The sequence below is a fragment of the Sycon ciliatum genome, chromosome 5 (genome assembly GCF_964019385.1).
Source record: "Sycon ciliatum chromosome 5, ocSycCili1.1, whole genome shotgun sequence".
NCBI lineage: Eukaryota > Metazoa > Porifera > Calcarea > Leucosolenida > Sycettidae > Sycon > Sycon ciliatum.
In genome coordinates, this window is record NC_088647.1 from 33774981 (window position 1) to 33801446 (window position 26466).

A 26466-nucleotide genomic window follows, 5' to 3' on the forward strand; every position below is an offset into this window, starting at 1 on the left:
AGTGGTGACTATAACAGACAATTGCCTAATAACAATAGACCCACTCGAGGGAAAGATGCAAAAAGATATGAATAATTAATATAATAATAGACTACCGGTATTGGATAGGTGATCATGTTCGCATTTTGCATAGCTGAAAGTCATAATTACTAGCGTGAAAAAGCAAGGCATTGGGGTAACAGTTTCTTAAAACGGGCGGAGTTATCCACACAGCGAGCTAGAGGGTGCAAATCATTCCACAGCTTAGCACATTGGAAGGAAGCGCCATGACGGGCAAAGGCAGTTCTGAGCATGGGCAACTTAAGAGTGCGTGATACAAGGCTGCGCGTTGCAAGACCATTATTTAAACGCTCGAACATTTGACTTAATGTGACACTACAGCGGCCTTCCAAACAGCGCCACGTCAGATACAGTAATTTCTTGCAATACATGGTTGCCAAACGATCTAGACCAAGTCTCGCAAATAAAGGGCTTGATGGGCTACAAAAACCAGTATCGTACACTGAACGCAAAGCTCGCTTTAGCATTCGTTCAAGCCTACCTAACTGGGTTAAGGAAAGGCCAGCAGAAAAACAATTTGATGCATATAGAAAATCTGGCAACACTAGGCACTTTACGAAGGTTTCTCGGCAAGTCAGCGGAATATTGTGTCGATTTCGGAACAGAATACCAATTTTACTGGCTAGTTTGGAGACCATAGAATCAACTTGAGTGCTCCAAGAAAGATCCTGGTCCAAATGTATTCCAAGGTACTTTGCACATGTCACTTGCTTGAGCTGCACTCCATGGCAGTAGACTGCAAATTGGTGGTCAGTAATATGTGGCGTAGACAGGAAGAGCACTTGTGTCTTCCGAGCATTTAGAATTAAATTGCGGTTTGACAGCCAGGTACTAATGGCTGAGACAGCTGCAGACAGGGAGTTGCTAAGCGCATTCTTCTGCGTACCGCAAACATACAATAGAATATCGTCAGCAAATTGAATAACTTTCACACAAAACTCGGAGACAATGGACTGGATCGAACGAACATAGAGTACAAAAAGCAGCGGACCAAGAACAGAGCCCTGGGGAACGCCACACATGCAGGGGAAAGGAGGGCTATAGTTCTCAGCAATGTGCACTATTTGGCGACGATTGGACAAATAGTCGGCAAACCAAACTAATGCTGAACCAGATATGCCAAGCTCAAACAAATCATTAATGAGCACTTGGTGCCTGACCTTGTCAAATGCTTTGGACATATCCACGAGCACAGCACCAGTAATTTGTCCGGCATCGCGAGCGCGAACAAACGTGTCCGTGACGAAAACTAGAGCGTCTTCCGTTGAATGTTGACGTCTAAAGCCAAACTGACAGGGAGGGTACAAATTCTCCTTGTCCAGAAATGAGGATAGTTGTCTATGGACAATTCGTTCTAACAGCTTCGACACAATTGGCAGGAGAGACACAGGGCGATAATTTCCCGGATCTTGAGGATTTCCAGCCTTGAATACCGGCGTGACATGTGCTAACTTCATGCCGTCCGGCACAGAACCAACAGCAAGAGATGCATTAAATATCAATGTTAAGGAGGGAGCTAGCAAATCAGCGCAGGACTTCAGAAGAAATGCGGGTATTCCATCACTGCCTGTCGCTTTGCTGGTGTCCAAGGAACCCAACAGTTTACGCACACAACCTATTGACACCGAACTGAAGGATGTAAAACCTTTAGGTCCCACTGGGCCCTGTGGAAGACACAGTTCAGGTGCTCGTTGTTGATCACTGACAACATCAGCAAATACACACCCAATGTTGCTTGCAGAGCATTGTGGAACGGATTGAACACGTTGTCTTCCGGATAACTCGTTCAAAACCTTCCACGTTTTCCTGGGATTACCTTGAACACTGGTGAACTTAGACTGAAAAAAATTCGTCTTCAATTCACGGTTCATACGAGTCACGATACGCCTGGCTTCTTTAAACGCATCGTAATCAGTCTGGCACTTAGATTGCAGCCATTTCCGATGAGCGTGGTTACGTCGTCGTATCAACAGGAACAAATGTTCATTGACCCATGGTGAATGCTGTCTTGGTCGGGAAGACGCGTGGCGCAATGGAGCATGTGCATCAAGAATGGGCACAACCTTAGTCAGCCACTGTTGCCACATGTCATCGCAGGACCCACGAAGTTCACAGAGGTTGGCGCAAGATATATCCATACGAAGTGATGCCAAGTCCATTCTCTTGAAGTTTCGATAAAGTCGCTGAGAAGGCAATGCTGTCGGCACTGGTTTAACACAAATCTTGGTTGCAATAGCACAGTGGTCGCTGAACGGAACTGGACACACATCAGGCGGGGATATGATTTGAGCTGTACTATAGACATGATCTAATAGAGTGCAGCTCCCTTGCAGCGTTATGCGTGTTGGAGATTTTACAAGTTGATGCAGGCCTAAGCTGGTTGTGATGTCATGCAAGGAAGCATGCTGGGATGTGGGAGATTGACTGACCAGATCAACATTAAAGTCACCACAAAGCAGAATATTCTTGGCTTCTCCCGATGCCTTGTGTAACATGGCCTCGAAAGTCTGCCAGTAAGCTAGTGACTGACTCGGTGGGCGGTAAATACACCCGACAAGAAGAGGTTGTGGGTGAGCTTTGATCTCTACCCAAATGCATTCAACGCCATCGGCTGTTAAGTCGGGACGTAGGTGACTAAACAGTGAGTTATTAACATACAAACATACACCACCTCCGGGTTTGTCGCGCCTGTCAAGCCGAAATAAAGTATAGTTTGCGATTGACATCTCCATCGACGGAACGGAGTTGTTAAGCCACGTTTCACAAACAGCAGCAATGTCAGTTTTTGTGTCCGATATCAATTGGGACAAGTCAGTAAGTTTATTACGTAGACTGCAAATATTCAGGGACAGTGTCCGTATACATCCAGGGTAGAACGGGGTTGCGCCTGGGTTCATTTTACTACTACTAGCCATGGTTAATCTTCAGTACTTTGTTCCTTCGTCGGCATGGACGCCTCGTCATGGAAGCGCCACTTTCTGACTGTGTGGCCGATGGTGGCAGGCCAAAACGCAGGCGTGAGTACGGTGTTGATGACATCAGCCGGAATGGTAACTTTTGCGTATGCTGTGCCGAAATAACGATTTGTGGCAATTGAACAGCGGATGATGTCAATGTTACGATCTGCACAGTACCTGACAATAGATTGCGCCTCACAGCCAACTTCAACATTTCCTACATGCAGCACTGCAAGGCGTTTGCGTTCTACTCCACTTAGAACACCTGGGGCTGCTGTTACAGTCACCTCCTTCACATACTTCGATGTGACAGATGAACGTACATGTAGTTCAGTACTGCCAGTAGCACTCGTGCCGGGATGTGAAGATGACCCACCTGATGCACGTGGGCGGTTTGGGCGTCGTGGACCTTGGGTTTGCCAGGACGAGTTCGAATCTTCAGTGCTGCCAGTACTCATACGAGCGGGTTTGTCGGTTTGCTTGGTCTGCTGGGTGTCGGTGGCAGTTTGCATAGACTGATGCTGTACATGTTTGTGGGAGTACGGTTTGGGTTCACAGGCTGGGGCTGGAGCAGACTGCGCTACGGTAGCGTACTGACGGTTCCTAACGTTAGCTGTGCTTTGCGTCTTCGCGCCCTCCTGCTGCCCTTCGTTTTTCATCGTTGCAATTTCCTGCTGTATGTGCTCGATGGTGGACTTCATCTCCATGAAACCAGCCATCTTCATAACCATGCCTTCAAGGGCCTTTGTAAAGTTTGCTAGGGAGTCATGCAGTGAAATACAGCTAGCACAACTTACTGGGGCAGAGCTTGCGTTGGTCCCGATTCCATTAGTCCGCAGGATCGCCACAAGTTCTTGTCGGCTCAGCTTCGATTGACCTTCTTGGAGCACCTTCTTGGATCTTGCAAGGTCACGGATATTGTCATATGACATTGTAGCAAGGTCTACTTCTTCATTCTCACTCATGGTCTCACTCATGGTATGCAAAACGACTGAAGATGATCTTGGAAAGCACCGGAAAGGCGGAGCTCAAAAACTTGCATCCGCACTACAGTCAGTAGGAGTCGAAAAATTTATTTCGCTTTGTAGTGGTTGCTAGGGGAGCTTGTGGTCATAAGGGATACTAAATTCTCTCTGCAAATGCTTGTTAGTAGTTGTTGCCAAATCTAAAGTTGACGTATTGTGTTTTCCTTGTGCCTTTCCACCTGACAGGAGTACATCAAAGAAACCTGCCAAGAAATCCACTGGTAGTGCATCGGCATCTCAGCGGGCTGATTCAGATAAAGTCTCGTCTGCACGTAAAAAGAAGAAAAAGAAAAAGACACCATCCGATACTAGCACTCCATCGCCTGTAAAAGAAGGTATATTAGTCCAGCTCCAGCCGAATGGACACGATTTTGGCGAGCGGTAAGAAATCCTAGCTAGAGGCTTGCGCTGTGTGTGTGTGTGTGTGTGTGTGTGTGTGTGTGTGTGTGCGCGCATGTGCGTGGTGCATCTTTGCTCTACGCTTTCCTTTGTGGCCTGGTTTGTTTTTGCAAGTGGCTGGTTTTGTACCGGTTGATGCTTTGCCCTCAGCTCACTCGTTTCGGTCCTGCAGGATTGACTCGCGGCTTTATCATGGCAACTGTATTGAAGAATGAAGACCCAGCCAATGCTATGATATGGTTGAGCGTGTTGTTTGGCTTTGTGCAATTAAGCTGATTCTGTACAATGCCGCCTGTGTGCTGGCTGTTGTGTTGCTCTACACTTACAGGAGTGTAGGGGCATTGCAATTGGTGACTGTAACTGTCATCAATCTCGACGCCAAGACCAGTCTGAACATGAACTCACTGGCGGGCGCGTCGCAGCATTTTTACGCGTCGTCATTTGAAAGCAAGGTCAGTGGGTGCGCGTACAGCTACCGTGTGGCTTCTTAGTAAAGTGATTGGCTTCTCTTCTGTTCCCTGTCTCTTTCTCGTCTCTTTCCCATCAGGCTATATACAGTAGTGTATTGTATGTGTGTGCCTGTCTCATATAGAAGCCTGGTTTTCAAGATACATTGTCGGCACATGAGCCTGGTTTTAGTGTTGGCATACATAGAATTTACCCGTCTCGTATAGAAGCCTGCAAAATGTCCCCAAAAAAGTCATAAGCCGCGGCTTTTATACACGACTTTACGTTATGTATACATGTATGTGCGAACATAGCTTCTATTTTATGACCTGAGCAATATGTATATGACTTGTGTCCACATCAGGTGGTTGCCGCCAAGAATAGAACGACGTTCAGAATAGCATTTCTGCCGCGAGCCATTGGGAGGCTGGAGGCGAATTTTACTCTTCGGACGTCTCTAGGAGATATAGGCTACTCGGTGAGTGACTTGGTGCCAAACATGGCTAATACGTTTTGCCGTTGACCTCTTCTTCTTTTTAGGCATTGCTGCCGCTGCTACTACTAACTTAATGCTCATGCTGCTGTTTGTGCTACTGCTGCTGTTTGTGCTACTGCTGTTTTTGTAAAGTTGTTGTTAATGCCGTTGCTGTTGGTGCTGCTGTTAGTATTGTTTAATTCTTGACTCATTGAAGCCATGCAGTGAACAATTTACGACTCAGGTTATCCCTTAGGCTAGGAAGTGTTCTGCTTGTGTGTCTGTATCCCACTTTTCTTCATCTGGTCCACAAGTCTCTGCTGAGCATGTTCGGGAACGGTCTTAGGGGTTCAGTTTCTTCTATTCATAGTGATTTCACGGGGGGGGGGGGGGGGGGGGCATTTACATGCAGTTGCGTATTATGTGCATTGTGTGCTCTCTCACTCTCATACTACTACTCGCAATAGGAACTGGTACCGGCACTGACTGTTTTCTTCGGTGAATTCCTTCTTCTTTGCTCAGGTGTTAGGCACTGGTGTGGAGAGTCCGTACCAGCTGCGGCCATTTGTTGGCATCCGTGTGCCTGTCAACATCACCTATCAGCCTCTGATTAGCGTGCACAACCCGTATAGCACGGCATTACAGGTAGGCGTTGTGCTATTGGTCGCTGTGCCAGCACTGTTCATCTGCTCATGTTTGCCCGTCTATCGTGGTTGTGGTGGTGGCGTTGGTGCTGCTGCTGCTGCTGCTGCTGCTGCTAATGGTGGTGGCGTTAGTGCTGCTGCTCGTAACGGGGGTGGTGGTGATGCTGATGATGGTGAATTGTTTTCTATGGTCGTGATATTCCGTGGGCTGTTTACGCACGTTGTGCCAATACTTGTACTACCATGTTAGCGGATCATGTACTGCAGCTCCCACCAACTTCTGTGATATGAATTATACAGCAGTGGAACTCTGCTGTCTAAATGCATGTATTGCACATCAGCTACGACAACATAGCGTCAGGAATGTAGTTCACAGTCTAGGCCGTGCTTGATGGCATAATCCTGTTTCCTCACCGAGCGTTCTGTTTCCGATCTCACATTGCCATGGGTGTGTGTGTCTGTTTGTTGCTCGGCGCTTTGCAGGTGATTGAAATATACACAAGTGGAGGGGATTTGCACTTGGAGCTCCCCAGCAACAAGCACAGCCCCACCAGTCAATCCTGGGAGGTGGGCGCTTACGAGACAAAGAACGTGATGCGAGCGCACTACGTTAGCTCGGAGGCGCGCAACTTCACCGGGTACATTCGCCTTCACCTGAAGCATCCGCACTCGCGCAACGAAACCATCGTGCTGCCCGTCGAGGTGGAAGTCACGAATGGTGAGTCGTGCTGGATTGCCCACACTGACAGTGTACATGATTGTGAACAGCTGGGCTGCTCAATGAAACCCGATCACCTGTGTCAAGTCTGCACCCTGCACGAGCTTGCCATCCCAGTCTGCGCAGGTCGAGGGCTGCAAAGAGCCGGAGGTGGCATTGGCTCGCTTGATCGGATTTCATTGAGCAGCACTGCACTTGGCGATGCTGACTTGCTAGTACATGCACTACCAGGCACTCCACTTGGTTCTGGTGAACTATCTGTCGAAATCCGCCTTTACCCATACATTCGCTGTACATGTATCTGCAAGAATTCAAACACTTGGATGCATAGTACGTGTGAGGTTTTTTTGGTTTTTTTTGTTGTCTTTTTACCTCTGAAGCACTCCTTGTCATGGTAATTCTACATCCATTTGCCCCAAGCCTTGCAGTTATAGGTGTGATGCCAGTCTGTTGCCGTCTGTGCTTCCACTGTTATCTATATGCATATGGTATGATGTTTTGCATGTTGTTATGTTGTTATGTCCAGCAACCGGTCTCTTCTGCACTGTGGAAACACTCGACTTTGGCACCGTGCGAAACCTGGATGAGCCACGCAATCTGACATTGTCCCTGCTCAACTCTGGGCCTAATCCTGTGAAAGTCACGGTGAGTTCCTGTGTTGCGCACTGTGCCTCCAGTGTGATATCACTCTTGCTGAATGTGTTTAGCTAGCTCCACTGGGAACGAGTACTGTAAAGTCGCGGATAAAAGCCGGGCTTATAAGCATATAAGCCGCTTTCTGCATCAGGCTTTAATGCAAACCATGCTTATATGCACCACTGATATTTTTGCCAGGCTTGTATGCCATGCTTCTACGCGCGACACGCGTGGATCTACCACTAACTACCAGTATGGCGGCAGTTTTACTATGCACCGTACATAGCGCATGCACTCTTGACCCACCCGATCCGCGCTTGCATAGAAGCCAGGCTTCTACGCGCGACAGGCTTATATGCATTTGACCCGTATGATTTTCAGGCTTCTATCCGCGATGTGCTTGTATGCAAACCCGGCTTTTATCCGCGACTTTACGGTATCTGAAACCCCTCTCTCTCTCTCTATCTATCTATCTCTATCTTTCTATCTCTCTCTCTCTCTCTCTCTCTCTCTCTCTCTCTCTCTCTCTCTCTCTCCCTCTCCCTCTTTCTTTCTCCCTCCCTATCTCTCTCTCTCTCTCTCTGCATGCATGCATGCATACATACATACATACATACATACATCTCTATGTTGCACCTTTCCTCTGATGCTTGCTTTGTGTTTCTTCTGTCTACAGAGTATCATCGCAACTCCTCACCTTCCTGCACTGACTGTTGGTTTCACAGTAAGTTTGGGCCGATCTTCTTCTCTTCTTGCCAAACCAAATGTACTTGAGTAATATTCCGCAAGAAGAGTACCAGTATGTTGTCAGTTTCTAATGAAAGCCTTCACACAACAGCACCAGACTAACAAATGCACGCTACGGCTGTGTAAGCATGACAGTTTTCAACCCGGGTCATGCATTAGGAAAATGGGGACCATTTATTTACATGGACATGCGCTAAGTTTGAAGGAAGTGCATGGGTGGTGATCAAAGTACATTATTGAGTCTTGAGCAATCTATCGTGTGCCTCTTTGCAAGACATTTGAGTGTACTTGCAAGGTTGAAAACTCTCATGTCGACCGTGTCTCATCAGTCGGGTCTCTATGTGTCCGTGTTGTGTTTTCTCTGCACAGCCGGTCATACTCAAGTCCAGACGTCGCTACTCCAAAGTTGCCAGCATCGTCTTTTCAGGTACTGTGGATAGTGTTTGCTCTCTATGTGTGCCAGCGCGCTGTGATTGAATGGCTGTATTCCTGGCAACCGAAATGTGCAAGTTCTCGAGTAGGGCTATCCTACAACTAACTTTGCACCGCAGTGCTGTTTGTTTTGACTGTCATTAGAGAGGTTCCGGGGTACGATTTTCCGTGCCAAAATCCGTATGGGCGCTACGGATTTTTTCCAGGCGTGCTCCATACGATTTTTCGGCACGGAGAATCCGTGAGGACTGGCTTTCATACGAACCATGTTTCGTATGGAGATTTTGCGTCATCGGGTGCAGAAAGATTTTTCGCGTACAAATTTGGTACGAGAAACATCGATTTTTCGCGGGAAGTTTCGATTCCGGTACAAATTTTCAAAATAAAAAGGCATAGCGCGGGAATGTGACGTGTTTGCGATCGTAACCTAGGCAATGACGGCAAACATATAAGTTCCGTACCCCGGAACTTTTCACTGCTCGACAACGACGTATAAAAAATCCGTAGCGCCTCTACGGATTTTGGCACGAAAAATCGTACTCCGGACCTCCCTATTGTCTGTTGGGGAAACTCCTGTGTATGGGAGACAGCTCAAGACGATTTCCTGCATATAGAAGACGTCTAGAGGGCAACGTCTGCATATTATAATGGCAGGCTTTGGCCGGCAACTCACCACTACATGTATATATGGGCAGATGTTGTGCCCATGAAGTTATCGAAATCTATCTAGTGTTCTGGAGTTTCATTTGGACATTTTTCATTGCTTTTACATGGTTTTTGTTTTGTTCTTGCCCGTTCCCTTGTTGGGCCTTTCTTTGTACGAGTAGGTTCCCATTGTGAAAAATGTGGACACGTACGTGGGACAGTGGAGGTGATGGCCATGGACGGTGATAACTCCGTTGTTTTGTCCATCCCGTATCATGCCCGTGTGCTGGATGGGTAAGCGACTGATTGTGTCTGTTTCTATCTCGAGGCCTTGTTCGGGTCACCCGCCTACCGTATTTCCCCGATTATAAGTCACACTCGATTATAATAGACCAATCCCGAAAAGATTGTCTGGGTTCGAAAGGGGGCATGTCAACTGAGAGTACACTGTACAACACATACATGGCACTACCTGATCAGCATGCGGCACAGGACGTGTTTGATAGTTCGCGTGTGAATGCGAGGGTAAGTACACGATTTTCTCGTTAGTTGCATGCAAGAGAGACGATGCGACAGAAAGCGAAGCCCTTTGTAGTTTTTTCTCTCGCACTGGTAATGGTCTGCTGTTGGAGTTGAAATGCTAAGACATAATCCTTGTTTCGCTCTTCTGTGTAGTGTGAAGAGGTCAACGAACATGTAGAGCTCACTTTGATGAAGTAGGCAAGGCTGTGAGCGCTGTGGCTCAAAGCGATAGGCCCTAAATCTTACGAGATATTTCGAGTGTTATTGTTTGTTGCGAGCGCTTCGTCTTCGATGAATCCTGCCTCTTTCCTGGCAGCTGCCCTCCTGTAGGACCAACCACGAAGTGACTGTACTCATCTGCAGCCGATCAATGTTATATTGCACAAGAAGATATCGTTTTCGCCAAGCCAGTGCCCCGCCAAAGACCATCGCCGTGTCACACCGTCGGAACGAGTTCATGATGAGAAACATCATTCGCGCGAGCGTGATGAAGAACTAGTTCGAAAGACAACATAGTCTTTACCCCCGGGACGACAACTATGCGCACGTCCTGCAAGGGGAGAATGTCACCAGCGACATCAACGAAGACGACGGCAGTATTTCGGAAACCTGGAGTCAGCGGAGGTCGTCAGGCTCCTCCGCGACCCGGTACATGTACAGTATACTATAGGTGACATGTCGACACGAGCGTGCGGAAACACAGCATACACTGTAGTAATGATTATGTTGCGAGAGTTTGCGGAAGGAGTCCAAGTCGGGAAATCCATCAGCTCCAAACGCTACCTGTAGGTGGGCGATGAGACTCCAGCTTCAGACTACAACAGTCAGGACTTGTAAAAAGTTGAACTTTGTGAAGCAGCAGATCGAGAAGTAACGTGTTAGTTAGCTGAAATCGTAGCTGTTGCAGTATGTCGGCGCTATGTAGCTTGCATTTTTTACGGAGAGTCGATCGCCACGCGAATGATTCTCTCCTCACCGAGAGCTATCTGGCCTCCAAACTCCGTCAGGGTCTGCCTAAGGTACCGAAGGTCCTTTGACTAGCTGCTGGCAGGACTCCATCAAATCCTTTAGCTTCAGCTCGGCGAGCAAAAGTCTCTCTCTCCTCCGCCATGAGCTGTCACACACAAACTGAATACAAAACGATGCACTTCACACGTGCTGGCTTGCACGCGTGCCCCCTTTCACGAACCCAGACAATCTTTTCGGGATTGGTCTATTCGCATCCTCATTTTTCAGGTTTGAGCCATATTGATTTGATATATTGACTTCAGTAGTAAGTCATGCTCGATTGTAAGTCGCACCCCCTTTTTTTACCCTTAAATTTTAGTGTGCAACGGTGCGGCTTATATTCGGGGAAATACGGTAGCTAGGTACATGTACAGTGAAACCTACCTTAAGACGACCGCTCAAGGGACCTTCTAAGCGTGGCCGCTGTGTACAGGTGATTTTCTTATCCAGGGTCGTTTGCCTGGATTTAACATCCCTTGGTCCTGGTTATAGTGGACCTGGTCCGCTGGGGCAGTTGGTCACCTTGTCAGAGTGGTCGCCTTGACAGGTTTTACTGTAGCTGAACTGATGCAATAAATGTTGTCGCATCATTGATTACAGTGTTGTTGCTGGATGGGCTACATCTCCTATCTCCTATCCTTACTGATCTGTTGCCAGTCCTTGCTGTTGCTGTCCAACAGTGGCACTGTGGTAGAGACTCGTGTCTTGTCATTACTGGCAACTACCATGTGGCTGTTTATGCATCTCTCTGTCCTGTTCATGTGGGTTTTTTCCTGTCTTGTAGAACGCTGCAGTACACGATGTCGCACACGTCGTTTCACATCACCGGTCCGCCCTTCTACCCTGTCGTGCACTCGTTCCCGCTGACGAACACGTTCAATCAGACCATCGTCATTCTCAGTGCCAACTTTCCACCAGAAGTGCGCGGTCTGCTGTCGGTAAGGCTCTCGACGGCTGATGATGCACATGTGTTGGTGGCACTTGATGTCAGATGTGATAGTGGCTTGTATTCCTCCCTGCTCCATTCCATCCCATCGTGTTGTCTTCTGCTTTCGCCTTACATCTTGATATTCTCAGGTATTTTCACTGCGAATCGCCGTTACGATTGTAGCCAGGACCTGCTTAGTCTGTCGTAGCTGCTTGCTTGTACAGTATTATAGCAATGCTGATGGTCCACAGTTGAAGTTCTATGGTCTCTAGTGGCTAATGGTTTGCGTGTGGTACTTGTTTGTGTCCGTCGTATGTTCCTATTCACAGATCATAGATTTCAAATCACCAGTTGTCATACAACCGCGTCAAACCATGACGCCGTTCTCTGTATACTTTCTGTCGAACTCGTCGGAGATGTCGCTCACGACCGCGATGCGTGTCGTCACCAATGCCTCCACCTTTTCCGTGCCGTTCCAGTGTTACAATGGACGATTGAAGGTGAGCTTTCTCTCTGCCTCTCTCTTTCCTCTCTCGCTCGCTCTCTCTCTCTCTCTCTCTCTCTCTCTCTCTCTCTCTCTCTCTCTCTCTCTCTCTCTCTCTCTCTCTCTCTCTCTATGGTGCGAGTGGAAATTTCCACAGGGCGCATGATTAAGTTATAACAAGACTTGATCTCTCTAAACCGAGTCTTCTCTCTATTCTGTATCCTGCATGTGTTCTTCAGATTGTTCAGGATAAAAATGGTAACACCAATGTATCGTTTGGAATCATTGGCACCGAGGAATCACACTCAAAGACATTCAAAGTGGCGAATCATAACCCGGTGGAGGTCATGATCAAGAAGATTGCCGTGTCCATCAAGCGCACTAAAGTCAAGCTGGTTTCACTGCGCTCGTTGAAGTCCGGTGCACTCCGTCGCATAGCACTAGCTTCTCAATCGGTAAGTGCACCAACCTACTCCTCTTTTCTGTCTGGTCCGTCTCATTCCCAGCATACGGGCATAATGCACAATATCCCCAGGTAAACTGTACATGTGCTCTGAGTGACATGAGTAGACAAAATCAGAGAACATTGTTTGCGGGTACGTCGTCTTGGGTAGTCACCAGGATTCTCTCTCTCTCTCTCTCTCTCTCTCTCTCTCTCTCTCTCTCTCTCTCTCTCTCTCTCTCTTTCTCTCTCTCTCTCTCTCTCTCTCTCTCTCTCTCTCCCTCTCAATCCCACTGGATACAATGTATGGGTGATAGTGAATGCACTCATCACTGTGCTTGACATACACATCATTCTCTGGTGTGCACCGCCTCGACATGTATGCTATCACTTGGTGAAAACTAGGCCAGCCAACACGGAATGGCAGTCGGCGGTTCTCGCACGATCCTGGTCAGGTGCATTCCTGTGCGAGTCCTGGTGATATCTTCTGGGCTTTGCTCTGTGTGTGTGTGTTTGTCTGTCTGCCCACTGTGTTCTAATACAGGTTGCTATTCCTGGCCAGCATGAGGCGACGTTTGCTGTGGAGCTGAAGGCGCCGCTGAAGGAAGGTCACACGGAGTGTAACATCACCATCAAGACACAACTACAGGTACAAAACATGGACTAGGTGCTTGAATGAAAGACTTTGCGAATGGAAAATTCTACTCGCATGATCCATAATTATACTATGCAGCTCATTCTTTGTTCCTGGATGTTTGCTGGCTGATTCTGCCGAACATCTCTATCAGGAGGCAATGAACCTTTTTTGTATTCATTTTAAAACTCAAGTATTCATACGTTGTTTATTAGTCGAATATTCGTAAGTCTGTTTATCGCTTGAACACAGTGTTTCCGTGTGAGCTTCACGGAGTATTGGAAAGTAGGGATTGCTGAGTGCATTGAGTTTTTTTTCTCTGGTGTTGTTTAGACGCTGCGTGTTCCACTCTCCTATCAAGCCGTGCAGGGCGGTTTCCGTGCCATGCCGCCCAGCCTGGTCATCCCGTCCACCTTTCCTGTGAGTACTGTACGGCTGCTCTTACTCAGCTGCGCTTGGTGGTTTCAGCATCGCAATAAAACTACTTCAGCAGTTGTAAACTCTGCAGCTTTGTCTTTTCTCCTCTTTTCCACTTGTCTTGCTGGAATGGAAGAGAGAACCTCCCTTCTGGGGCATTTGCTTTGCAACATTGCTCGGTGTGTACTGTAAAAATGGGTTGTTTAAATTTTTTGGGTTCGAGTCCTGGCGGTGACAGTCAATTTTTTCTTCAGACTTTTCCCTTTTCCATTCCCTCAACTATTGAATTTTTTCACCTAAATTTGGACTACACGTGAATGGCACAAGAGTATGTACTGTATGAAACTCATCAGGTCCCTGACACTGAAATTGTAATGCACCTAAAACTAATTGTATTATCTGTATCTGGCAGTCTGATTGCTGTTGTTTGCTGTATGTGGATGTACTGCAGGGCGTTGTAAGCAGTTTACCGCTGAAGATGCGCAGCTTGTTCAAGCAAGACCTAACGGTGCTGTCCGTCAAACCGGAGACTGATGACCCGCGCTTCCAGTTTGAGCTGGCCCCGGGCCACATCGTGCTCAATGACAAGAAAGCCTTGGTACGTTGTGCGGCCCAGCCAGTCCTCCACATCCTTGTCGGTTCTGTATGTGCATGCCGTGGACATCATGTCTGTGATTCCTTTGGCGAATAGTCCGTAGAAAGGGCTGCGTGCGATATCAAATTCAGCCTACCCTGCTAGTCCTTGTTTAGTTCCGTCTTTCGTTTTAGTGGTATCTGACTTTTGTTTTGGTATTGATGTTACGCTGATTGCACAGGTTGGGACAGTTCATTTTGATCCGTTGTTGGACGGTACAGTTCAGCAGTACGTGGGAATCGGAGCCAAAGGTATGCATGTGACTTACAAGAGTTATTCTATCATCATCATCACCCCCCCCCCCCCCCGTGGCAATCTCCCACAAGCAGATATTCTTCAGTGGAGTTCATGTGTGATTAGGCAGCTAGTAAACAAAGCATCTTTTGAGTGCACCTGGAAGTTCGAGTTTGTCAACCCCGTGGCAATTTCCCACAGGTTAAACAATACTTCAGTAGAGATGAAACTTCACATCTTTGAGTAAGAGATACCCAAGTTTGAAGACTTCAATTCCATTGTCCACTGTCCATTGTACATGTACCTAGTGCTGTAGACAGCCAGCTGTTTGTACATGTATGCATGTTCTGTCCTTGTAAATGTGCTGTGTGTTCTGATCACAGGCACCACAAGCCGACTGGTGTGGCTTCAGAACATCCTGAAGGACACCTTCCATCCCAGCGAGGACATGCAGGACTACGAGGTCATGCGTGACAAGTGGGCCTCCATGCAAGAGGCTGGCCGCTCTCTGACCAGGTACACTTGCATCCAGCTGCAGTGACGGTGTGCACATAATGTACACACCAAATGTTGGTGTTTGTTTTGTGACTAAGTAGTTTTGTTCTTTCATTAGGTATTGCTATGGGTGTGTGCTACCCTATAAACTGACTGCATGTACTGGCTTATATTTTGCCTTGGTAAAGTACTCAACCTCCGGACTGCTAGCTGCTTTGACCTTGTTAGGTCTAGTCAGCAGAGCTCAGAGTCACTGGCCGAACTCGGGGAAGGATAGTTGCATGAGTGGGCAGTTCTGTTGTCTATGAGTACTCACTTAGACACTGCTTTTTTTTCTTTTGCTCTTGTGTTCGCAGTCCGAATGCCACCTTTTTACTGACTACTGACCTGGTGGAGAATTATCGCTTGACGTTCCAGGCCAGTATGACATGGCCGTCGATTTCGCAGGACACCACACTGGAGCTGCCGCTTACTCATGTTGGAAAGGAGTCGGTAGGTTTTTGAATCGTTGAATAGAAACTTGCATGTTGGGTATTCATAGTGCCAGTGTTTGTTGCAGGCCTGGTCTGCTGGTTTTGTTGGCTTTAGCTCTTTTCTTGCCATAGCAATCTTGTTTGGAACAGTTACTTGTTTGACACCAACACTCAGGGTAATATTTGCTGTGTGTCCATCCACTATAATCTGTGTAGGTTGCCGAGTTCCGCGTCTTCAACCCGTCCAACACACGGCTAGTTGTACAGGTGATCATGCTGCATGACTACCCTGAGCCGCAGCGCATTCTGGACGTACTAAGCGACAGGTGAGCAACTCAATGTTGGCTGTTTGGAGGTGGTGGTCCAGGGTGGGTTAGGTCTTCTGGCAGCTGCAGTGTTATTCCTGTTCCATGTTGCTACCTAGACCGTAGCCTGTGGTGAGAGGGGAGAGTCCGCCGCATGTCCTGTCAGGGCAGTAACGTGGGCGTTTATTCTTGTCTAGGTGCCACGCGCTCATACCGTTGTGTTAGATCGTTGGGCGGTTTCTGAAGCGCTATCTTCACGTGTGCGTGTGTCTATGCCGTTGTGTTTCCTGGTGTGCCTGGAATAGACTCGATACTGACACTGTTGATCTGGAAGGCTCTCGAAATGCTTTCCACTTGATGGAAGCCCGGGTAAGCTATTTTTATGATTTACGTCTTGCATGATGATTCTGCTGTGTCATCTTCTTTCTCGGCGCTCAGTTTACATTTTCCTTTGTCTGCTTTGAGTGCTTTAGTGAAAAAGTCACTTCACTTATCCCCAGCATTGTAGGATATTGAATATACTCTCATGCATGACATGCTTACAGTAGTTGTGGATATATTTCTATGGTGGCCCTGGTGCATTTGTTTTCTGGTGCTGGTTGTGGGCTTTTTGAATAAGCAAGATCATTATGGCATGCTTCTGTTGTGATGTGTATGTGTGCTGTACAGCCTGAGCCAACCATCGGCCCGCCGTACACCGTCATACTTGTGCTTCAGGCCAACGACAGTAGCCTGGTGAAGATTGGGTTCAGGCCCAATGCAGAGAAGCAGTTTACTTCTATGGTCTTGCTGAAGTAAGTGGAGAGAGGGGGTCAGTGTGTGTGTGTGTGTGTGTGTGTGTTTGTGTGTTTGTGTGTGTTATTCCCTGATTTTCCCATCATTTAGTGGTTCACTTGAACAGTGAAATGTTATCTGGCAAAATTTGAGTTGTAACTTATCTGGCATCGACGATGTATCTCGCTCCGCACTTTTGTCCACATTCCTAACCTACTCTCCTACTGGAGATCTGCAGAGTGGCGCATCATGCTGACCAAACCACTTCTGCGGTGGCACATGGGAGATAATCTGTGTTGACTGCTGTGGTGAAGCATCGTAGTAAATTTTGATACATGGCATGCTCAACTTACATTTTCTGATTTACCTGCATTCAGGAACAATTTGACTGTGATGGATGCGGTTCAGTTGACTGGGCAAGGAATTACCGGCTCGCTAACTGTGAACGGCAATCCTTGTAACAGCCCATCACCAATTGTCTTTGCCATGTCTACCTCTTTGGCTGAGCAGTGTACAAGTAAGTGTTGCTCCAGTTTATTTTCTCTCGCTGCTGCTATCTGCAAGTCTCTCTCTCTCTCTCTCTCTCTCTCTCTCTCTCTCTATTTCTCTCTCTCTCTATTTCTCTCTCTCTCTCTCTCTCTCTCTCTCTCATCCTGACGTAGTGCATTCAGGACCGTCCTGTGTAACCGATTGTAGTCGTTATTTTTTTCAAAATGAAACGATACTCCTAAACCCCACCCACAAACATGAGCAATATGGTCCATTGCAGCCGATTTTGTTCTGGTGAATGTTGCGAAACCTCATGAAAATCACCATGCATTGAATCTTGACTGTGTGCGCTTTACTGCTGTGCGCAGGAGTGACACGGCCCCTGCAGCTACAGCGCACTGTTGTTGCCCATAACAACGGCTTGCTCCCACTGCTGATCGTGGGCATGTACGTCAACGACATGGAGTGCGAGGGCTATGGTTTCACCGTCAACAACTGCCGCCGCTTCTTACTAAAGCCCAATGCGACGAGAACACTGAAGATAACGTGAGTGTTGTTGTCGTTCGTGCTCTTCTTCTGCTGTACTTTCCCCGTTGCAGAGGGGCCCTACAGATGCAGTAAAGACAAAATGACCAGAACGCAAAATTTTGATGTGCAGTGGTCCCTTTACAATCCGGCACTATTTGTGCACCGGCAATTCTGCTGCATTAGGGAGGGTGCTGGATTAACAAATCCTGATTTACTGCTGCAATGTACATGAACAGGACATTTTGGCTACTGAAAAGTGTACTGGTTTTTGAAGTGCTGGATTAAAGAGGGACGACTGCAATACATTTGTTGTGTTAAAGCATGCCTTGTGTTGTGCTTGTGTGTGTTTTTGCACAGGTTTACCCCTGACTTCAGCATGGCGCGCGTCTCCAGGAAGCTTCGCTTTGACGTGCGCGAGATCGGCTTCCTGGACGTGAACCTGGTGGGCACGATTCCGCGCGACCTGCTGCCGCTGTGCCTGCAGGCGATGCCGCGGCCCTGGTGGGAGGCCTCGTTCACGTCGTTTCTCTTCTGCGTGGCGCTCGCCTCGTCCTTGTGCATCACCTGGTTGGCCATCAGCCACTCCAACCAAGCCTGCGATCAGCTGAACCGCACGCCGTCCGACCTGCAGCCGCGCTTCGACCTGCGCAAGAACGTCATATCGCGCACAAAGCCCGGCAGTAGCCGTGATAATGATGACGACCGGAACAACAGTCCTCGACCACCGCCTACAGGATCAAGGTTAGTCATAGCATGTACTTGTATGCTATGAAGTGGTGCAGCTGCAGTTGTTGTAGGTGAATCGGACCCACCAGCGTGCATGTCTGTCCGAGACCGATTCTCTGTATCAATGCCCACATTTATACTTGCACTTGCCTATTGAGTGACTCTGTCTGCAGCCTACTGTCACAATTCTACTCGCTCTTGAAAGGGGAATTTAGCTCATGTTATCTATTCTTTGGGAATTAGCCCTCAATGGAGATGGTTTGGTCCCCGGTCTGTCGTATTATTGTGGGATGGAGCTGCCACCGCCATGTATATATTAATGAATCTTCTGCATGCCTGCCCTGCTGACATGGAGTGTGACTAACTTATTGTCTTCGATGTGTGGTCAAAGTGCATCATTTCAACATTGCTTTGTGTTTTTTCTGTGCTCCCTGTTTTTTTTTAACATGAACAGTAAGGTACCAGTAGACGCGGAGAGCGGTGGTTCTGTGCAATTACCGAGCACAGAGCTACCCAAGGAGGCAGCCCGTGAGCCCATTGTCTCTAAGAAAGTAACAGCAGTGAGCGCCACGGCCAGCAAGCCTGCGAAGGGGAGTCCGAAAACTGCCCATCGCAAGACTCCCGCAACACCAGCCGTGCTGTCCCCCATGGCCAAGCCAGAATCCACGGTGGAACCCCTCGTGCAGGCGTTGGCCCAGACCAATGCAATGACCACTGCGCCCAGCAAGCTATCGTCAGCTGCAGCGGCATTGTCAACTAATCATACCGCTCGTAGCTCGTCCGCCATTTCATCTTCAAACGGCACCAGTACAACAAGCACATCTGCATCGGTCTCTAGCAGTAGGAGTAGTAGCAGTAGCAGCAGCTTATCACCAGCAGCGACGAGTATTGGTGCCAGCCATACCTTACCCTCGCCTACATCCAGTACAAGTGGCCCATCGTCCAATGCTAGCCACGCCGAGTCAAGTTCATCCGGTGCACGGGCATCGGCAGCAGCGGAAGCAGCGGTAACTGCCAGCAAGAAGACGGCAGGCAAGGGACTGAAAAAGACCGCATCTCAGACACGCTACTCACCCTCTCCCACTGAGTCCAAACCACGGCTGATCAAGCAGACGTCATCAGAGTCGCTCTCGTCCAATGATGCTCCAGTGGTCTCGAGTCCAAGTGTCGAACGAAGTGCTAGCGCCGCCACTGCCGCCAGTGACAAGAAGGCGTCCAAGAAGACCAAGGCAATGCTGCGTGAAGAGAAGCGAGAGCAGAAGCGAAAGCTGGACCGTGAGCGATTGCAAGCCCTGCAGCATAGCATGCCCAGTGGCGGCAGCTGCGCCACGACTGTAGGCATCAGCACTGCTAGTAGTGCTGCCAGCTCACAAGCCGTAGATAACCTAGACCTACTGCTGTCCTCGGTGGATCGTGACAGCAGCGTCAAGGCCGGAAAGCAGACGAAGTCGTCACTGATTGCAGTTGTCAAGCCGGGTATGTCCAGGGCGACAGCACCACCAGAAGTCAAGGACGTACCGCTGAAGAAGGAGAACACGCGCTCCGGTACCAGCGGCATGGCGGGCCTAGCTCCGTCCGTGTCCATGGCGGCTGCGAATATGAAAACCGGAAGTCCCCTGCTGCCACACCGGCCCGTGAATCTGTTCAAGCCCGGCAGCACGGTTAGCAGCAATCCCACCAGCTCATCATCCACATCGCCTGTCAGTGCAGGGCCCGCTGTCAAGCCACCCACGTCACCGCACATGCTGGCTTCGGCAATCGCCTCGCAGGTCGGCCTTGTCGACGGTGACAAATCTAGCAGCAGAGCAAGCAGTAGGGCGTCGTCGGCCGGGCCTTCAAGAGGGCATGCGAAGGACGCATCCAACAGATTAACAGGTAGGAGCCTTACAGTGCATTCCGAATTTCAGATATGTCCGAGAATTTAGGCTCAAACACCAGTTTCTTGATTCGTAATTTGGGCTTTTGACCTGCAACTCAACAGATTAACAGCCAAGAGACTTACAGTGTATTCAGAAACATCTGAGCTTTATGCTTTTTCACTTTTTTCTTACCCGATTTAGGCTGAATTTTGGATGGGAAGTCTGGATTAGGGGAGTTTGCATGTACTGGTAGATGTGTCGGGGGTGGGGGTATGTAGCTGAGTAAGAGGGAAGATTGCTAATTTTGAACCCGACCTGCTGTGTTTGTGTCTATATCCAGGACCGATCCTACAGCAAGATTCGAAGAAACCGTCTCCTCCTCCCGGCAGATCATCGTCTGAGGTGTGTTTGGTTGTGCGTACCCGTGTGCATCTGCATTGCATCCGTGTGCTTCTCTCTGCGCGTATTTATGTGTGTCTGTGTGTGTCTGTGTGTCCACGTGTACCTGTGCATGCGCACGATCCTATGAATATCATGTTTTCTATTGTACTCGTGGCAATTACAACTGAGAGAACAGAAGATCGACAATATTAGCACTATTTCTTTGGCTCACGCTTTAACCCCTTTAGCGCGAGCGTCGTACTAGTACGACGCACATGAGTTGCATGCCCCACGGCCGTCGTACTAGTACGACGCGCGCTGTACACTGTACACTGAACCTGCATCTCATAGTCGTGGGGTCCGTGTTGAGTCCATAGTGACTTGTTCAAACTATCGTAACTCACTCAATACTTGGTCGATTCTCACAATCGAAACATGTATCTGCAAGAGAAAACTCTCAGCTGGCGATAGAAACAATCGCCGAAGCGATGCGACCACCGGTTGTTGAGATATGCGACTCGACACGGCAAATTTCAACTCGATTTTTTTGCGATTTTTTTGCGCAGTCTGCAGAACGCGTATTTTCCATCATGGATCATTTGTGCGCTACCTGCTGCCATGGAAACAAGATTGAAATGATGGTAGTGGATCCCGTGAGTCCTCACAAAAAATTTGAGCTCGATACGAGCAAGGAGACCGAAATGGCAGCTGAATATTTGAGCTTGGTTAGTCTTGGCCGTGCTCAAGTCTGTCGAGCGCGTGGATGAAGTTTGCCAGACTGTAGCACGGGGTTTTGGTTTCGCTCCGAGCTAGGTTTGACACCAGTTTGTCACTCGTCTCAAGACCTTTCCAGGAAGCTCAAGATCGTGGAATTCGTCCAAGGGAAGGTAAAGTTATCGATCCTTGAGCAGCTAGTACTTTCATGGGAAAATGCGACTTTTACAGGTGTTGTCGCGTGGGGCGCGCTCAGGTAGCGTCGTGCTAAAGAGGTTAATCTTAATTAACAAAAAGCCTTCGTTGTGTTGGTGGTTCTGCCAATACATTCCAGTTTGCAGGAGTACTTAGTTCCGGTGATACATTTCTGTCCGTCAACATACCAATAATCTTCCTGTACTCGGTACTTTTGTTTTCTTGTGTTCCAATCGTGCACAGGTGTTCCGCCGCTACAAGGACAATCCGTCGGTGCAGCCCGAGGAGTTCCGGCCCCGCGCTCCTGTGGCTGGCGGAGGGCCTGCCATCTCGTTGTCGCCGTCCACCTTTGCACGCGCCGGTCACACCACCAACACTGGCAAGTCACCCTCCGCTTCGGCAGCAGCTGCATCCGGCTCACCGGCCTCTGGCAACGGTGTTTGGTCGCAGGGATTGATAGCAACACGCTTACAGCCAGCGTCATCATCAGGCTCGACCGCGTCCTCTTCGATGTCCGGGTCACCAACGTCAATGGCATTCAGCCGACGCGCGTCATCTCCCATTTTGACCAATGCTGATCTTGTTTCAGGTCTTCTGGCACATCCAGGAGCAGCAGCAGCCACTGGTGCTGGCTTGCCCAGTGTCTACTCGCACGCCAGTATTGAGCAGCTTGCCATGCAGGGTGTCGCAGCAGCCAGTCGTAACAACAACGCCAGCGGCAGCAGCAATAGTGCTGCCGGACGTTCACCACAGCGCCACATCTCACCGTCACCGTCGACCAACGACCTGTTCATACCCGATCTTCTCGCTGCCGGCACTCCCATCGATCAGCTGAGCCTGTTGACTGGCGCGCAGCCGCAGACTTTCCCACTGCCACCCGGTTTCGAGAACATACCGGCGATGAGTCTTCCCCCGCCTGACGAGGAGCCATGGTCCGTTCTCCGTCCAGAAGGTGGCGGCAGCAGCAGCGACAGCAGTTCGCCTTCGTGGGACAGCCCCGGCGAGTCCGGCACGTTCGACGCCATCTCGGCGCAGTCGGCAGCGTTCCAGCGGATACGCTACGACGGTAATCATCTGCCTATGCCTACAAACACGCTGCCCAAGTCTTCGGCGCCTTCGTCATCGTCTCGCCGTGCAAAGCCAACCGGCGGCAGTGGACCACTAGCGGTCACGCCAAGCAACACTGAGCAGTTTGCTGCTGGCTTCTCGCCACCGGAGTTGACGTCACAGCAGGCAGGTGCACACGACGTGTGGCATGATGCAGTGCAGCGGACTGTAGCGCAGTCAAAGGAGGTGGGTGCAGTGTGGAGACGCACGCTCTTATTGCATGTACTGTGATGGGTCTATCATTATCACTAACACTTGCTCATGCAGTACATGCACTGGCAATCAACCATTAAGACCATTCAACATCTTGTATGTGGCTAGGCCAGAATTGCCTGTAAGGACGTTTCGAGAAATAGCTGCTCACTGTTCAGCACATGACGTTTTTGTCCAAATTCTGCTTGCCCACCCAATTGGTTTGAAGCCTTTCAAGGGCATCTGATTGGGTGGGGTGCATGGACATTGAACCGCTTTCTCCGTGTATTCTTGTGATTACTGTTGTTGTCGCGTTGCCAAGCTCACCCCCAACAGTATGTTCGTGTTCCCAGTGCACAATGTGTGTGTGTGTGTGTGTGTGCGCGGGTGTGTGTGTGTGTGTGTGTGTGTGTGTGTGTGCGTGTGTTGTCTATTTTAATTTTGTTCCGCTGAGTTTGAGCCTTCATGTTCTGTCTTACATTTCTCCTTCCGTTCTTGTTCAGTCGAGTTCACGGCAGTCGTCCTGGATGCATCCAAGTCCCATGACGTCAGCAGCTCATCCACCTTTCGGTTCGGTGAGCTCTCGCTATCTCTGTCTGTCTATCTCGCTATCTCTCTCTCTCTCTCTCTCTCTCTCTCTCTCTCTCTCTCTCTCTCTCTCTCTCTCTCTCTCTCTCCCTCCCTCTGTGTGTGCGTGTGCATATGTGTGTGTGTGTTTGTTTGTCTGTGTGTGTGTATGTGTGGGGGTGGGGGGTCTGCTTCTCGCTATGCTATGGCATATGTGTGGGTGTGCCATGACCATGTTTGTGTCTTGCGTGTTTGTTTCTTTTGCAGGTCCCATCAGGTTCTTTGTTCAGTCGCCGTAGCTCGTCCCCCCAGGGAGTGCCTCAGAGCAGCTGGGCAACAAGTGACTTTGCGGCACCCCAGCCTAGTGATGGCTGGGATCGTGGATCCTCAGGCTCCACTAACATTGCCACGAGAGCGCATGCTAGCTTCCAGCCTGTGGAGTCAACCTCTTTCTCTGCAAGGACTGATGAGATCCCGAGCGGAATGCGAAGGGCAGTGCGCAGATCAGTCGGTGCTGAGCAGAGCCCCATTGACACTCCGGTACGTGTGCTGTGCTGTCCTGGTCTTTTTGGCACACACACACACATGCACACTCACTCACTCACTCATTCACTGACCCACTCTCCTCGCGATCAGTTTCGCACTGGATCCTGGCGACAGAAATGCTGGACTTGCGACGAGTGCCTACCGTTACACATGTATGCCTGCACCACCCTACATTGGTTGGCCGAACGCACAAGCCGCTCTATGCTGTTCAGCGCACCGGCAGTAAAGGCCGTATTTGGCCGTCATTGTGTGCGGAATTGCGGATGCGAGTGGAGATTTGGATTACATGTACCCGAACACACCGGAGCATGCACCCAGTGTGCGGAGACTGCTCGAATACCACAGTGACAGAGCGTGTATTACACAGAACAACACGGGGCAAGGCAGAGCTACAAGAAACTAGCCTTGCCCCGTGCTGTTCTTCTATGTACCAGAACACACAATAGCAGCTCGCCAGGAAGTGTAGTGATAACTGGCTGTAGGACTGTACACTGTGCCTGTATTGCATTTAACAGTCAGCCGTTCGAATAACCACCTTCGGTCATGCACGAGAAAAGTGCCGTTACATGTATTTGCAAGTCGTCGTTATTCAGGTGGTTGAAAGCATGCAGTCAAATGTTCACTAGGTCTGAAGACTGTGTTGGTATTCGCGGTTTGTTGTCAGACCCGAGGCCGTTGGTCACGTGTTGTTGTTAAACCGGAGTTTGTCATGCGAGGTCGACTGTACACAGGTTGACATCTGGGTTTCGAAACTGCGTGGCTTGTCACAACTAGAATGTACATGGATGCATTCCATAATGTGCTTTTTTCCTTATTTTAGCGGTGTATTACTGAAATGTTTTGCTTATTCTTTGGCGTTGCCCTTATCGCTCAAGGGATGTGGGTGGGTAGGTGTGTTTGTTTGTTTGTTTCTTTAGCAATTTGTTTGAACTCCGTGAGTTTATGTGTTTTGTGTGTGTGTGTGTGTTGTGCTCAGTCGGCGTACTCTAAGAAATTTGACACCATTGCGCCAGAAATCAAGGGTATCTGGGGCAGCAATGACGGCGGCTCTACTGCTTCCAATGGAGCTTGTGCCATGTCTCATTCACCGACCTTGCCTCCCATTGGCCTCAGCTTGGCTTTACCAGCATCTCCGGCGAAGACAGCAGCAGCTGAGCAAAAACGTGTGAAGGCCTCACCGCCCGAGAAACTATATGATCCCTTCAACAGCGGCATATGGGGCTTTTCACCTTCCTCATTCTTCAAACCTCCCAGCGATGAGTGAGCGTATCTATGCTACTGTAGCATATGCTTTCGCTAAATGATAAATGTTTGTGTTGAGTGACAGCTCCACAGGATTTATACGCTTTGCACCTGGACCGTGGCAATATCCTATTCCTTGGAATTATCTCTGCCTCTCTTTCTGGCTCTCTCTCTCTCTCTCTCTCTCTCTCTCTCTCTCTCTCTCTCTCTCTCTCTCTCTCTCTCAGCCTTAGGCGTTATGTTTGTACGAATTCTGTCTTTTGCTAGTAGTAGTTTTAATACTTGAGGCCTGTCCCCTGGCTTGTCTTCGGGCGACATTAGTTAGTGGCCGTTGTTTGTTTCTGGCTTGATTGCCTGCTAGTTTGTAGCCGATAGTTTTTTTCCCCCTCTTTAGAACGTCAATGACCCCTGTCGTTGCCTCATCTGTCATTGTTTTTAAAGCAGCTCATTGCTGCGTTGTTCTTTGTCGTTGGTCGACTTATTTATTGGCGCACGTGGCTACTCTGTGCTCACACTGGACTTTTTCTCCGTAGCTAAAAGCTAGCTTGCCCAGGTCTCTTCATGGCAATACGTGCACTCCGTTTTATCCTGCCGCCGAGCCCTGGTGGCTGGTTGGGCGAGCCGCTGTTCAGGGCTTCTCTTCGTTACGTTTTTAACCAACTCGTGTTTCTCTCATCTTTTTTCTTGTCGTGTCTTGCCGCGGCAGCAGTTTTCTGTGTCTGCATTTGCATAATATACATGTAGGCTAGGTGTTCTGTGTATCAGAAGTTTTCATTGTGTCCACCCTGAAGCAATCCACCACCCACCACCGACCGTGGTGTCAGTGTCTGATTTTCAATTATTCTCGATTCTGCCTTGTCTTCTAGGTTTGTGATGGGGCAGCCCAGTCGGATCTTTCAGAATTTTAAAAATAAACTCATTTTGATGATCATGATTTTCATGTATCTGACATTGTAGCTGTGTGTGGGTGTGTGTGTGTGTGTGCCGTGTGTGTGTGCCGAGTGTGTGCTAGTGCATGCCGTGTGTGTGTGTTGGGGGGGGGGGGGGGGGGGGCTTGCGTGTACGTGACCGACATGAGCTTGTGTTTTGTTGCGCTCAGCTGATTACTGACCACCCCCTCCCTCTGTCATTGTGACAAGATACCAAGATGTGGGTGTTCTATGAAACATGCCGGTGGTGTTAGTCGACTCTTCTGCCGTTTATGCTGTTTGTTGATAGGCGACTGTGTAATCTCAGTGCGCGTGCGATTACCGGCAATTAGTTCGGTAATTAGTTCTTTTTCATTTTACTTCAAGCTTGAACCCTGTACCGTCTGGCGTTTAGCTAAAAGTTTGCCAATTTTTTTAAAAGTGTACGTGCGTGTTTGCGGAGCTTACTTCATGAAG

At 49.0% G+C, this 26466-nt stretch overlaps 1 protein-coding gene across 1 annotated transcript in view; it reads left to right on the forward strand.

Moving 5' to 3' along the window:
- LOC135818415 (transmembrane protein 131-like) overlaps nt 1–26015 on the forward strand; it is a 30482-nt gene extending 4467 nt beyond the window's left edge. The window contains exons 4-33 of the mRNA XM_065331785.1: nt 4229–4423; nt 4770–4893; nt 5253–5366; nt 5886–6008; nt 6491–6725; nt 7252–7370; nt 8038–8085; nt 8478–8535; nt 9368–9479; nt 11500–11653; nt 11973–12143; nt 12367–12582; nt 13114–13218; nt 13537–13623; nt 14072–14218; nt 14436–14505; nt 14872–15004; nt 15340–15475; nt 15673–15782; nt 16067–16130; nt 16431–16555; nt 16913–17052; nt 17393–17570; nt 17910–18293; nt 18733–20153; nt 20478–20539; nt 21671–22720; nt 23230–23301; nt 23561–23833; nt 24816–26015. Of these exons, the coding sequence (XP_065187857.1) occupies nt 4229–4423; nt 4770–4893; nt 5253–5366; nt 5886–6008; nt 6491–6725; nt 7252–7370; nt 8038–8085; nt 8478–8535; nt 9368–9479; nt 11500–11653; nt 11973–12143; nt 12367–12582; nt 13114–13218; nt 13537–13623; nt 14072–14218; nt 14436–14505; nt 14872–15004; nt 15340–15475; nt 15673–15782; nt 16067–16130; nt 16431–16555; nt 16913–17052; nt 17393–17570; nt 17910–18293; nt 18733–20153; nt 20478–20539; nt 21671–22720; nt 23230–23301; nt 23561–23833; nt 24816–25103 (6514 nt within the window). The 3' untranslated portion in view covers nt 25104–26015. The remainder of the gene's footprint in view (nt 1–4228; nt 4424–4769; nt 4894–5252; nt 5367–5885; nt 6009–6490; nt 6726–7251; nt 7371–8037; nt 8086–8477; nt 8536–9367; nt 9480–11499; nt 11654–11972; nt 12144–12366; nt 12583–13113; nt 13219–13536; nt 13624–14071; nt 14219–14435; nt 14506–14871; nt 15005–15339; nt 15476–15672; nt 15783–16066; nt 16131–16430; nt 16556–16912; nt 17053–17392; nt 17571–17909; nt 18294–18732; nt 20154–20477; nt 20540–21670; nt 22721–23229; nt 23302–23560; nt 23834–24815) is intronic.
- The last annotated feature ends 451 nt before the right edge of the window (nt 26016–26466 follow it).